This window comes from Mastigoproctus giganteus, chromosome 4 (genome assembly GCF_048544385.1).
Source record: "Mastigoproctus giganteus isolate SK-2022 chromosome 4, ASM4854438v1, whole genome shotgun sequence".
Lineage (NCBI taxonomy): Eukaryota > Metazoa > Arthropoda > Arachnida > Uropygi > Thelyphonidae > Mastigoproctus > Mastigoproctus giganteus.
This window is the reverse complement of record NC_143578.1, coordinates 111,526,203-111,540,487: the sequence shown is the minus strand read 5'-3', so window position 1 is coordinate 111,540,487 and position 14,285 is coordinate 111,526,203. Positions and strand designations below refer to the sequence as shown.

General features: G+C 41.2%; 1 protein-coding gene across 1 annotated transcript in view; it reads left to right on the top strand.

Moving 5' to 3' along the window:
* Window positions 1–14,285, top strand: part of LOC150086994 (uncharacterized) — a 112,686-nt gene that overhangs the window by 86,621 nt on the left and 11,780 nt on the right. Inside the window, exons 6-8 of the mRNA XM_090371733.1 lie at window positions 1,738–1,917; window positions 2,378–2,465; window positions 13,666–13,790. Coding sequence (XP_090227859.1) covers window positions 1,738–1,917; window positions 2,378–2,465; window positions 13,666–13,790 — 393 coding nt within the window. The remainder of the gene's footprint in view (window positions 1–1,737; window positions 1,918–2,377; window positions 2,466–13,665; window positions 13,791–14,285) is intronic.

The following is a 14,285-nucleotide window of genomic DNA, read 5'->3' as shown; positions in this document are numbered from 1 at the left end:
TTATATTATACTAAAGCCAACCTAAATTCTGAACAGCAATTTGGTTTCAAGCAAGGATCCTCAACTGAGGATGCCATGCACTATATCCTAACAACAGTAAATAATAGTGATCAAAAGTTCATGCTGGCAATATCTATTGACTTCACTGGTGCATTTGACACCCTCTGGTGGCCAAGTATCCTCAGAAGACTCCGCCAGACAAATGTACCAAAAAATCTATATCTATGTATAAACACGTATCTTGGTAAGAGACGTGTAGTAGTTCGCACGCAGTTTCAAGAAAAACGCCCAGTTACAAAAGGTTGCCCACAGGGTTCAGCAATAGGTCCATTCTTTTGGACCTGTGTGCTCGATGAATGCCTGACAAAAGATTTAGGCCCTACACACAGGGTCGCATTTGCTGACCACCTTGTCTTATTGGTAAAAGGTAATACCAGAAGGGTGGTGGAAGAAAGAACAATGATTGCCAGAACCCCGAGCCAATTGGGGTCCCAAGCGCAGAACCCTGGCACTCATTTCCAGAGCAGTGTTTTCACCTGTAATCTATGGTGCTGGCGTATGGTTCCATCGTACAGCCATAGTTAGAAACAGAGCAAAATTAAATAGCATTCAAAGAACAATCTTATTAACAATAACTAGAGCATGCTGTACAGTTAGTATCCCGGCCCTGCAAGTTTTAGCCAGGACCCTACCACTGCACCCTGAAATTGCAAAAAAAAAGGGCTATATTATATATTTAAAAAGGAATCCCCATGGGTTTCTTAGGCATAATCCCAAACCTTGCAAAACACATCAGATATGGCAAACTGAATGGGAGCAAGAGACCAAAGGTGCTACTACCAAAAGGTTTTTTCCACAGGTGGCTATGGTTATACCACATGGTTATATCCATGACAGGCCATGGATCCCTTAAAGCTAGATTGCGCTCTTTGGGACTGGGCGATGGCCCCCACTGTACCTCTGGCGAAAGTGAGGATTGGGCACACGTTCTATATGAACCCAAAACTTAATGACATCAAATCGCATAACTAATACTCCTTTTTGGCTGACCTCGTTTTTTTAAGGTCCTAGCAACTGAAATCTCAGGAAATTAGTTGGCAGGACCTGCCAGAGTAAATAACTATAATACTGGTGTACCTAGTCTGCCTCCTCTGTGCGGAATGTGGGCAACGTTGGGTCCCATTAGAAACCCCTGGTGCCATTTGACACTAAACACACTCTACACTCTTACCGTATTTACTGGCATATTTCTCTTCATTCTTTCGTTCTTATGGATACAACACAGCTTTTCAAATATATATATATATATATATATATCATTATTTCTTTGTTAAGATAGCGCTAGAATTCAATAGTTCTTACTCAACGATGTAAGTTGTTGGCAGATCCGATTTCTCACGCGCTAAGAACTAGATATCATTTAAGAGGTCATAAATACACGAAATAATAAATAAAATAAACGGATCTACACTTCCTGCAATTTTTTCCTTCTTATTTTAAATGTCATTCGTCTTTTCAAATACGTGCTGCTTAAGAACAGGCTTAATATTCTTCGTATACTGCATTTTCTGATATGATACAAAAGATTGCATAAATACTTAACCCGGGATAACTCCATTTTATTCTTAACATGAGTTTTGTAGATACCAAAAGTTCACTATCTTATAACAAACATAAATGTGACTCGTTTGTGGCCAACAGGACAAAAAAAATAACAAAAACTTTCTTTCTTTCCAGCGATATGGAACAGGAAGATGACCCAGACGACTTTTCTAGAGGCTTGGAAGCTTTTTTGAAGGCAGTCGCCGTAAGAAAGCGGGAGAAACGCGTAGCAGCGGAGAGGTACTCCCTTCAGTCAACGAATGTCGGAATAGAACACAGGCTTATTGCATCCGCGACCTTCCATAAAAACTACAGGTGAGATAAGGCACGCGCACTCCAGCGTTACCCACTTTTATGTCCGCACTGATACTTCCAGTTCGTTTCTGACTCTAAAGCGACTAAATCTAATATATATCTCGCTATGAAAGTTTTTCTTTTTTGTAAGTTCACCATAAACACGATCGCCATTTTTAATCTCAAATATCCCATCGCTTAAAGTACAGCAAGGTAGTGGAATACAGATTATAACTCAAATCTCCTCCACCCCCCCCCCCCCAAATAAATCTATAAAAGAAAATGCATCCTGAAAAATATACTCTAAAGAGCGTGTCAGAACAAGTTTAAGTCATACTTTGAGGAGACCTTGCTTTTATACATCGTTGAAATTAGAGTTGAAAAGCAGTTTTTCATCCATGTACTTTAAAGTAATTATATTAAAATTTGAATCGCTCATGAAGGAAACTGAAGTCAGTGTAATTACCCCTTTCTTCCGCAGGATTCCTGGGATCAAGGTAGTCTATCTAAACACGATAGCAGTCAGGAAAAGATACAGGAAATGTGGAATCGGAAGATATATATTAAAGGTTTGTAAAATTCTAATTTTCTTTGGATCTTTATTTAGCAATACGCACAATTGTTAAGCGTGCTCAAAGACAGAACAGATTTTTGCTTTTAAAAACTGGAGAGTAGAATACTCTACCAAAGTCAGTATTGGATTCGGCTACCTGGCAATCGCTTGCAAATTTTAAGAAATTTATAAAAAGACAGCGTTGTGAAACTGCTTGAGGAAAATTGTTTCAAGGGAGACTTCCAAAAAATAAACTCCAATTAGTGAAGCAAAAAATTAGAATGTATTTTTTTGGAGTATAAGATCATTATACGTCGCCACACTTGATGAATTTAATCCTTCGCTTAAAATGCTTTCAGTTGCAGTTCTAAAACTACAACGCAATAGTCAGTGTGTTCTTAAATTAGGATTAATTCCATCCTGCGCACTGGCAAAGCTAATTTTAAGACAGTCTTACGAAAGCAACACGGTCTGACTATCAATGGACTTTTAAATAAGGACATAAATTACAGGGTGATTTATTTATTATACTACTTCTTTTCTTTGCAGGTTCGCAAGCTTCAATTTTTTCGTACAGACAACATTATTACTCTGCAGAGAAAGGTTTGCAGACTTGGTTGGCAACATTGAATACTCTCCGGAGTTGTCCTGGTGTTCCTGGAGGAAAATTTTCACAACAGGATGGTTTCTAATCGTTATCCAGAGGTATATGACAAAGGACTGGCTTGGCCTCCAATGTCCGATTTAAACCCTTGTGATTTTAATCTCTGGGACTGTCTCAAAAAAGGTTTTTCGTTAGAATCCATGAACTGTCTCTACTCTGAAGAAGGCGATTGAATATGAAGTTTTTTCTGTGCCGAGGAAACGTTGGAGCATGTTCTTCTCAACTTCACACTCAGACTGTGACAGATTATTGATAAACATGGAGAACAGATTGAACATGTTGTGGCATAAATTTCCCAACACCTTAAAATATAGATCAAGGATTGATTTCTGTTTCTAAACAATATTTTACGATTTCAGATTAATAAAAAAATCAAATAAACACAAAAAAAACTAAATTAAATAAACACAAGTTTATTTAATTTAGTTTTTTGCAATACGTAGCCCTCGTGGGATTAAAACTCAGAGTACAAAAGACCTGAGTTTGAATACCGTCGGTGAAGCGAGGAAGTTTTGTGAGCCTTTTCACAATGTGGCTGAGTTAGTCGGTCTGAGGAAATAGTATCACACGGTTTCTTCTTCCAGAAACTCGTCCAGCAAACAACAAATCGACAACAGAACACACTCAATTTATAGCCAAAACATATATACGGTGCAATATGGCCTAAGCTGCTAATGCGCCTAAACTAAAACCCTACCACAACAACAATTAATATGCAATATGGCCTTCGATTTTTATTCAAACAACCAGCCTCTTTAAATATAACATAAATAGACAGATTAGTGCCATTGCATCATACACTGAAAGGACAAATTCATGGCATACCTGGTTCCTGGGCAACGCGACGCTTTCACCCCTCTCGCTAATGGACGAACCCACCTCTTGGCAGGCATATAAGTACACTGCATCACTGCATTCACGTAGACTATAATTCGATGCCATATGGATAAACATCGTGAGTTAACTGACTTTGAAAAAAAGGATGGTAGCGGGTGCCCGACGCATGGGTCACTCTAACGACGAAGTGTACGGCAATTGCACTATCCCCGTTCGACAGTATCAAGAGTGTGTCGAGAGTACTCCATTTCCGGAATAACATCTCATCGTGGACATTGCTCTGGGTGGAGAAAGGTGGTGAATGAACGTGGCCGTCGACGTCTGCCTCGCATTGTTTCAGCCAACCGGAAAGCGACAGTGGCACAAACCACCACCACCGACTTCAACGAGGGAGGTGCCAGCAACGTCTCCACCAAGACCGCAGGCGATCACTGGCCGCAATAGGTTATGCGAATCGAAGAACCACCAGAGTTTCATTGCTAACACCACGACACACAGGACTCTACGCCTCAACTGGGCGAAAGAACATCGGCACTGGACTTTGGATGATTGGAGACGGATCTTCTGGTCCGATGAGTCCCGTTTCCAGTAATTTCGAGCGGACGGGAGGATGCATATCTGGCAGAAACAGCACGAAGCTATGCACCCAGGCAACTAAACAACAAGGAACTGTTCAGTTAGGTGGACGGTCGGTAGTGGTCTGGGGCGTGTTCAACTGGCACACGGTGGGACCTCCGGTATGTGTAGACGCATCTCTGAATGGTTCAGGTTATGTGTCTATCCTTGCAGACCATTTGCATCCCTTCATGGTCACCCACAAGGCAACGGACTCTTCCAACAGGACAATGCGCCTGCCGTGTTGACTAGAACATGGTTCGAAGAGCATTCCGCAGATTTTACCAGCATGGAATGGCCTCCCCGTTCGCCGGGCATGAACCCTGTGGAGAATCTTTTGGATGCTGTGGAAAGGTCCGTTCGAGCTTTGGATCCTCTACCCAGGAATGCGACGAAAGCGGTGCAGCAAGCATGGATGGAAATACCTGTGGAACGTTTTCGTGAACTAATGGACTCAATGCCTTGCCGTGTGAGTGCCCTTATCCGGGCGAAAGGTGGGCCTATACGAACTAGGTAGCTATCCCATGATTTCTGTCCATTCACTGTATATCTATGTAGTGAACTATCAAAGTAGATAAACTGGCATCGTTTTGATTATATCTCATATCGTGAAAACCTTCAAACGAATAACATCTGTTGTTCGTTTGAAGGCCATGACATTGGACTACCTCGAATAAGTAACGCTTCACAATGGAGAAGACTAATGTAACTTATTCTCGGAAGACACCATTTCAAGGCTCGTTAGCCTCTCTTCGGTGGGCGGGTAGGTATCCTGGTGTTGCAATAGTGACAACCCAGTTATGAAGTATAACTCTATAATATGAGATACCAGATGGGCTGCAATAGTATAGCAACTGTGGAAACTGACAAGTTAGTTCCATAAGTGCCATAAGTAACTGTAACATTAACTTTTCAGTGGGCGAAACATGTGACATGTTTCGCCCACTGAAAAGCCCGAAAAAGCTCAGGGATAGAAACCTATACTCTCTTCCCTTTGAGATCGGATAACCGCAGTTCTCGATTGAAAGACTTCTAAGAATTCCTAAAGCCTCTGACAGATATGAAATTAACTCGAGCAAAACAGACAAACAGGCAAAAGTTGGATTAATGATAATATTCTTATCGAACGAGTAGCTGTAAACTCCTTTGATCTTCGTAGTCGTGATAATATGCTAAGAATAATCAGATTCACTTCATTGATTTCAAGTTGGTTCTGCGCATAAGCAAACACATAACAAAAACTCTATAAAACCGTACTCCTTTTGGCAACTCGTAAATTACTGTACACTTAATAGATTTAAAAAAATCAAACAGATTGAAAACGATCACGTCCTTTGTGGAGATTCTGTGCAGTGGCAGCCAAATAACACCAGTCAGCTTTGGGAAAGTAAATCCTGCCATCAATTTACTTGGCACAGGGAAATAATCAAGCAAAGACGTTCCAATCTTCGCAATGAACAATGTATCACCAGGGAGTGACGTGAGCACTAGTGCAGGGTAGTGCGTTGGGACTGCAATTCCACGAAAGCCGTGGGCAAGCTGCTGTACCAAACCGCTTATCAGTAAAACCGATTAAGAACCTGCAGGAAGCCGACTAGTAGCCAGCTAAGTGTACACACCGGACCGCTTCGAAGGAGTAGCACAGGAGAATACAAAACGGCGTCTGAAGAACAGATACCAAGACAAACGAACTCTTACGTTGAGGTGAACGAACTCTTAAGGTTCGGAAGAACAAGGAGAAGGACACCGGGGAATTGGTGCATTCGCGCTTAAAGTGACACGAACGGTACCTTACTAAGGTGATGCTGACGTGTCAGTGACCCTGTGTCTGATCCAGGCAATGCAATTTTTTGTGTGTTCAGTAACTATTCTTTATCGCTTTGTATTTCTGCATTGTCGATTATCTGAGTCGGTTAATGATGGCTTATAAAAACTGGGTTTTTAGGCAATAAAAGAGAATCTAGTACTGCACTTATTTTATTTAATTTCACTGTCAACAGTTTGGGTGAGCAGGCTTCTTTAATATGCATCATTAAACAACTGAAGATGCCAATCAACAACGATGTCTCATTCAATGCTGCTCACTCCTCAAATTTATCAGATACCATCACATCATTTGAGAAAAGGGATGATGAAATTACTATAAATACTAACGTGCTTATGTTTCTAAGAGTCTTATAGCAAAAGAACCATTGAACGTACTACAAGACCAATACAGAAAATTAATGCTACAATTAACTGAACTTAATTAATGCTACCTGGGATTAAAATTGGCAAGGTGTGATTCCACTACCTAAGTACGCGTGTAGCGGGTTGTGTTCCAGTTCTTCAAAGACCCGTGGGATTTCCTTGCTAGAGAAATAAACATTTCTCATTTTTCCACTAACCTTCGGAGAAGTTCAGTTTCCCTGCAGAAATCCTTGGAAAAACTTCCAAGAAACATTTACTGGCTTAATACCAAAGCGGACCTTCAAAAGCGACTTTATGCTTGTACGAACAACGATTACTAGGGCTGCCACCATTCGAATTGTCTTTCAAAATGCAAGTATTTGTAACAAGCTAGACATTGTCAAACAGCTTCTGCTCTCAAAAACCCTTGACATTCTGCGTATTGCCGAAACGCGGCTTGAGAATGGGCGTAGAGGAGCACAACAACTCTCTTGCTTGTGCTCCTCAGACCGGTTACCAGATGCCATGCTTCTCTAGGGAGGATCGCAGAGGAGGAGGGAATCTAAAAATTCTACAGCACCACCTTGTTCTCATTGGTACATTCTGTGGTAATCCAATCCCTTATATTTGAAGCTACCATAGTCTCCCTCAAGCTCAACACTAACCTGATAGACAGAGCAACAGTATACATCCCACCAGGCCCAAACAGTGACATCATTGAAAATATAATTCACTGGCTGATAAATCACTTCCACCTACTCTCGCTCATCTTAATAGGAAACTCATTAGTAGCATGGGTTCACTGGATATCAGTCTACTTAATTACCTCCCCACGTGAGGATCTAATCTCATAGGTTTGATATTCTCCTCGGTACCCTACGACCTCGAAGAGAGTCCTGACAATCTCTTTCAATCGGATCATGAACCCATTGCCATACTCCTGCACTTAGCCGCACCTAACTCCAATATTCAAGTCCCCAAAAAGATAAAAAGAGATCACAATTCACTGATTCGCCACGATGTCTCGAACCTGCATCCTTGATCCTTTGGGAAGCTCTCAATAATTGCGATCTCGAACTCTGGACAGACCTCATGGTCAGATGGATTCGAACCATAGCTAGTTATGGTGCGAAAAAGACTGTCTGTTAACACTCCCCGTTCGGGAGTTTGGTGGACACCCGCATTGAGAAAAACAAAATCTGTATAAGACATGGAAAGAGTCAGGCACTGTACAAGATTGGATTGCCTTCTACAAACATCGGACAATGTTCAACAGCCAGAAATCATCTGCAATTAAAAACGCTTAAATGCAATCCTACGAAAAGGCAGATTGTTTTATGACTCTCAGCACACAGGAATTCCTAAAACACAGGATTTGAAAAGTGGATGGACCACATTGCATGGTTCGCAAACACTGTAACCCCAATATCCAAGCAACTTACACGTCAACAACGTCCCAACTGATATACTCGCCGCCGTTTGCATCACCAGGAAGCAACTTATAACTGATATAAAAAGATTGCCTCCGCAACTGCAGGCTTGTGCCGCAATTCTCAAATGCCTCAGCATTAACATCGACCTACCACTATCAATTTTTAACCGTGTCTTAACACAGCACTACTCTCCCCTCTTTGCAACAGATATGCCGTGAGGCCATATGCCAATCTGCGACCCTCATTAAACGGTTCGGGCCAATATCTCGCTCTTCCAGCCTCTTAAAACTCATGAACATTACTCTCAACCATCACCAATCAAATCATGCCTCACAGATCTCCACAAATTCATTATGCCATTCCCGGAAGATCCACAGTCACCAATTTAACATCCATGACCAGCACCATTCTCAGAGCACTAGAAGCTAAAGCAGAACCTACCGTCACGTATGTCGATCTGGAAGCTACCTTCTCCTTCAACCCATTTTAACCCAAGCACGGTACTAAGTACCATAGGTTCTAATACCTCTCGTGTTTGGGGTTCACATAAAAAAAAAAAAACCTTCGAACTTAGAATCCTATCTCTATCAATTCAGACTACCGAATGACCCTGCCAAATCAGCTCAAATTGTCTTTTTCTCTCAAACACCAACTCACTAAAATCAAAGCTTCTCTAGACGGTGTTCTCATTCCAGTGGTCAATACGCACACGGACTTGAGAGTCGCCTTCGATTACAAACTGAGCTTCAACCCCAACATTGATAAGCTAATGACGACATTTTGCCAAATGAGCTGGACTGCCAAATAACAACTGCTCCAAGTTAGGGATATGAATGTGACTCGTCGGTAAGTGTATGGTGTATAGTCTAACGGCACCAGGGATTTCCCCCATCTCCGCGAATCGTCGATAGGTACACCGTACTGTATACCCTGCCGTATTGTATGCCTCAGAAATTTGGGCATCTGCAGCCCCCACCACCATCAAGAGCGTGTACTCCGCCGAATACTGGCTCCTTCGTTGGACTACGCACAAACGTCGTCGTCCACCCCAACAAAGAACAACTGAGATGGTGACCTCACTAAACTTTGTCCGACTGCCATTTCTGGTAATGGAAACACTCCTCGTCCTAACTGCCAAATGATTACCACAGAATGATCTCGGAGCCAAACATCTGGGAACCATGCGGCGGGAAAGTCCCTCAACACGGACTGAGGTCAGCTCCCACACTTACAGGCTAGCCCTTTGTGATCGTTTTCTCTCCAGGCAGATGCTCACCACAGTCCAAGCAATTGACGGCGATCTCTATAAATTTGAGAAGAACCTCCTGAGACATACCTTAGAAAGATCCTTAATGACCTAATCTCAACGAGGCAAACTGCACATTAAATGTGGGCATTTAAACCAAAAATACCTTCCTTTAGAAGAAACAAGTCCATTCACTGCAGAAGAACTTACTTCAATCTTGAATAAAATTCAGTCAAACAAATGTCCTGGCGATGACCTGATTGACAACATATTTATCAAACACTTTTATGACCTAAGGCCCAAAGTTCTACTTAAATTATTCAACAACTGCTTAAATACTGGAACGTTTCCCAAACCGTGGAAACACGCCATTCTTAAGATTTTACATAAACCTGGTAAGCCACTAGATAATGCGAGATCCTACCGCCCCATAGCCTTGCTCTCTCACCTGGGAAAAGTGTTAGAGAGATTAATTGCCAATAAAATAACCACACTGCAGGGAGCCACAAGCTCCACATCCTCTCTTCAATACGGATTTAGGCAAGGGCTTGGATGCGAAGACGCCTTATTAGAACTCCACCACCTCATTGACTGCTCCACTTCCAAGTACGTTATGGCAATCTTTATCGATTTTGAGGGCGCTTTTGATAATTTATGGTGGGAAAGTGCCCTCAGCAGACTCCGTTCCAATCACTGCTCTCTTCAGCTTTATAAACTTGTCAGAAACTACTTTGCTGATCGCACCGTCACCGTCATCACTAAAAGCACGAAGATTAACAGATCTGTCTCCCGTGGTTGCCCCCAAGGATCTATTTTAGGTCCCTTGATTTGGAACCTAGTTCTCGATGATTGGCTGCTTAGGACTCCTGAATTTCAAAATGTGCGACAACTTGCGTATGCAGATGACATTATCATTTTAGTGAATGGAAACTCAAGATCTGAATTAGAACTCTATGCCAATAAAGTACTCTTTGAACTATCGTCCTGGTCCTCTAAGAACAAATTAAAATTATCCCCAACAAAATCGAAGATCATGATTTTTAAACACAAATTAGACTATCGCAGACCACCAGTTGTAAAACTTGACAAGAAATCACTTCCACTTGTCCGAAGCACCAAATTTTTAGGAGTCATCATCGACGACCGCTTTTCCTTTACTGAGCATATTCAACATCTGTCTGTCAAAGTTAAGAGTTTTACCGCGATGCTGCTCCAAATTACCAGACATGACTGGGGACTGAACACTAAAACCCTACATCTATTTTACAATGCTGCCATAATCCCAATTACAACCTACGCTGCCAGCCTTTGGTTTAGACGTACTGCACTCAAAACAGTACAAACCAAGTTATCCACTATTCAACGTTGCTTTCTCCTCAGCCTACTTCACGTTTGCCGAACAGTATCAACTCCAGCTTTACAGACTCTTGCAGGCACCATACCACTTGACTTGCATGTTGTGTTTAGAGGGCTTTGCTTTTACATCCGCAAAGGCATTTCCGTGGAATTTCAGGGAATCATTGTTAACCCTCAGACTGATCCCAAAACTGAGCGAACCAGATGCTGGAATTTGTTAGTGAATACCTGGCAGAATAGATGGAATTCTACCGAAAAAGGAGCTATCACCAAAAACTTCGTTCCCGACGTAACTGCACTACTTGCATCATCCACCAGAAAATGGTTTTCACCCTCACTGTTTACCTCCTACATACTAACTGGGCATGGTTCGCTTAACGCAAAACTCTACCAATTCAGACTTTCCAATACAGTCTCCTGTCGATGTGGGCTACCGGAAGACTCTCCTCACGTACTTTTTGAATGCTCCATTTACGATGATCTAAGATCGGCTCTTAAGGCAACAGTACCAAACTTGTGTCCCGGAGGTGAGAAGATACTCATTTCTGTCAACAATTTCCAGGCCCTTCAAACCTTCTGCAATGCTGCTTTTAATCGCAGGAAGGCTCTCAACCTCAATGTTAATTCAAGAAATGAAACTGAAAATGCATCATAAATCATAATACAACTGTGCGCTGCCTCGTCGTCCTGATGACGTCATATACAAAATTGTTGTGGCTTTCAAGAACACACAAAGATTTTGACAGATGCTGCACTTCTCTGACTCATCCTTTATCAAGACTCTTTTCAACTAAACCTCTGCTCAGTGATACCGTCATCTACCAGAGACTTCTGACACCACTCTAGATTAACAGAATTCAGAATTATATCTAGAACTTGTTCCTGCCGATCATGATTGAATGACATTACAACTTCTGTTTGACAATACACCTTTTCTCTTTGTGGACCACTTTGGGCAGCACTGCATACAGATGTGGGCAAGAAATGGATAAAGATTTTATTTTATTTTTATTTTTTTTATTTTTTTATTTTTTTTTTTTTATTTATTTTTATTTTTTTTATTTTTATTTTTATTTTATTTTTTTTTTATTTTTTTTTTTTTTTTTTATTTTTTTTTATTTTTTTTTTTATTTATTTTTTTTATTTTTTATTTTTTATTTTTTTTTTATTTTTTATTTTTTTATTTTTTTTATTTTTTATTTTTTTTTTTTTTTTACTTTATGCTATTCTCATCCTTATTTCTTCGTCTTCTGCTGTCCTTTCTCCTGGGAGTGTGTGTGTGTGTGTGTGTGTGTGTGTGTGTGTGCGTGCGTGCGTGCGTGCGTGCGCGCGCTGTTGCCGGCTTGCTGGCGCGGGGTTCTTTTGAATGGCTCCAAATCCTCTTTGGACATTCAGTACGTGACTGTTGAGGTTGGCCATGGTTCTTGCGCAGTTGTGGCCTACCTCCCCGTGGTGTAGACGGACACTGGGCAGGCTTTCCAGGTGATCGCCTGCCTGGTGACAAAACGGCCAGAAACAACTAAACAACACAACAACACACACACTGCACGAACATAACGTTACACACATTTCTGGCCTGTTACAGTGCTTTCTGTAACCATCACAGTGTACAAAGACGGAGATGAACTTTCGTTCAGGTGCCGTCCTACATAAGATACTATACATGTCTACATGTCTACATTAAATGTGGGCAATTTAATAATGTATAATGTCTGTACTAATATATTGTAAATAATTCCTGAAATTTATTTTGTAGTTGACTATAGGGGATGAAACCGAATTCTCGATCTGGGCTCCATCTTCCAAGGGCTATTCTCCACTAACCAGTGTAAAACCCTTGCCATTGCTGCTGTGAGGGGTATATATATATATAAGACGATTTGGTTTCACGCTGATATCTTTGGAGAGGTAGTCTCACTTTGACGCGGAGACTCCAGGTTCCTGTGAACGTTTTCGAAGTGATTTTTCCACAAACAATACGTAGACCGCAGATGCAACACCCTGATAGATGGATGGTTCACTAACCGTGGTCTATCCTTAATGGAATCAACTTCAAAATCCTTCTTCTCATAGCATAATGCCGTATTATTTAGGTTAATTGTTTTTGTAACAAAGCAACTAAGGCTATGAGGCGTATTCTGTCTGTAAATTGCGTATATTCTATTTTATATTTTTAACCGATGAAAACTGGAATTTCCGAGGGAGGGGAGGCCGATAAAGTCAGCCACGGTATGCACAAAAACCAAAACAATTCCTTCAGTCTTGACCGGATTCAATCCGAATCCTTTTCCACGTGATGTTAAAGAACAGCGATTGTAATCACTGTGCTACACGTGAGGGTGTAATCTTTGGTAGTGGTGCTGCCTTAGTGGATGTTGCATTGAACCAGTTTGGATATCTTTCATGGTTTTAACAGTATCTGGCTTTTCATGAGCCCATATATTCAAAGTGCAAGTGGATGCTATTTGAGTTCTCACTGAAACAATTCGCCTTTGAGATTAGTCATCACTATAAAGAGAAATCGCTACACTTTTACAAGCATTTATCCTTTATTAAATGCAGTAAAACCTCATTAGTCTCAAAAAAGAAAGAACGTATTAATCTTATATAGCTCTGAAATAACTTTATTATAACTAAGAAGATACTTCACTGCAATACATCAAAGTGCTGCGATAAAGCTACTTTTAAGTCGATGCAGCGGTTTTACTTTGTCACTATAAAGTACCGTTAAAAGTTACTCTCATTTTTATTAAAGCAATTTTTATTAAAAAAATAAACGATAATAAAGTGTTACAACTCTTCGAAGAATATTATTCACAATTTAGAATTGAAAACAGTTCTAATCAATAGATTTTTGGCTAATAGATACCGCTAACAATAATTTATTTCTTTAAAGAGGCTGAAGAGTCCATCCCATGTAGGGCCCTACGACGCATTGGTGCTTCAAGGGGATCAGGCTTCCATGGGCTTCTTTTTGAAGAATGGTTTCACAGACGATATCATCCTCGGTAGCAGGTTTAGGTAAGGTTTGTATACATTAAACTGCCTTTTTGGCTAGATTCACTATGGTACGTCCATAAACAAACTTTAATATCAATCATCTTCATGGTGTAGGCGACATACATCCTGACAATGACAGTTTCGATCGGAGCTTTATTTATTCGTTCATTTATTACAAGCTGTAGAGCAATCATACGAATCCTTCGGCGCCTTCTATTTGGTAGGGCAGCGCTGAGACAATGATCACCAGTTCTCAAAGCAGACGTCACTTCCCAGTCACCCTGACAACCATATCGACAGGTGAGGGCACTGCTTGTGATCGACGTCTCCGTAACTCCAGTGGCTGTCGTAGCTTAGACAATTGTGGTACAGAATGTGAGACTGATGTCCGTGGCAGGGCACCCGTGTCAGCAGATAATGTTCTGTTAGTCGAGCTGTTCCAAACGCCGTTCAATGACAGCGTTAGACCACCCTCCTTATTCACGTGATTTGTGTCCAGGCGACTCCAGAAACAAA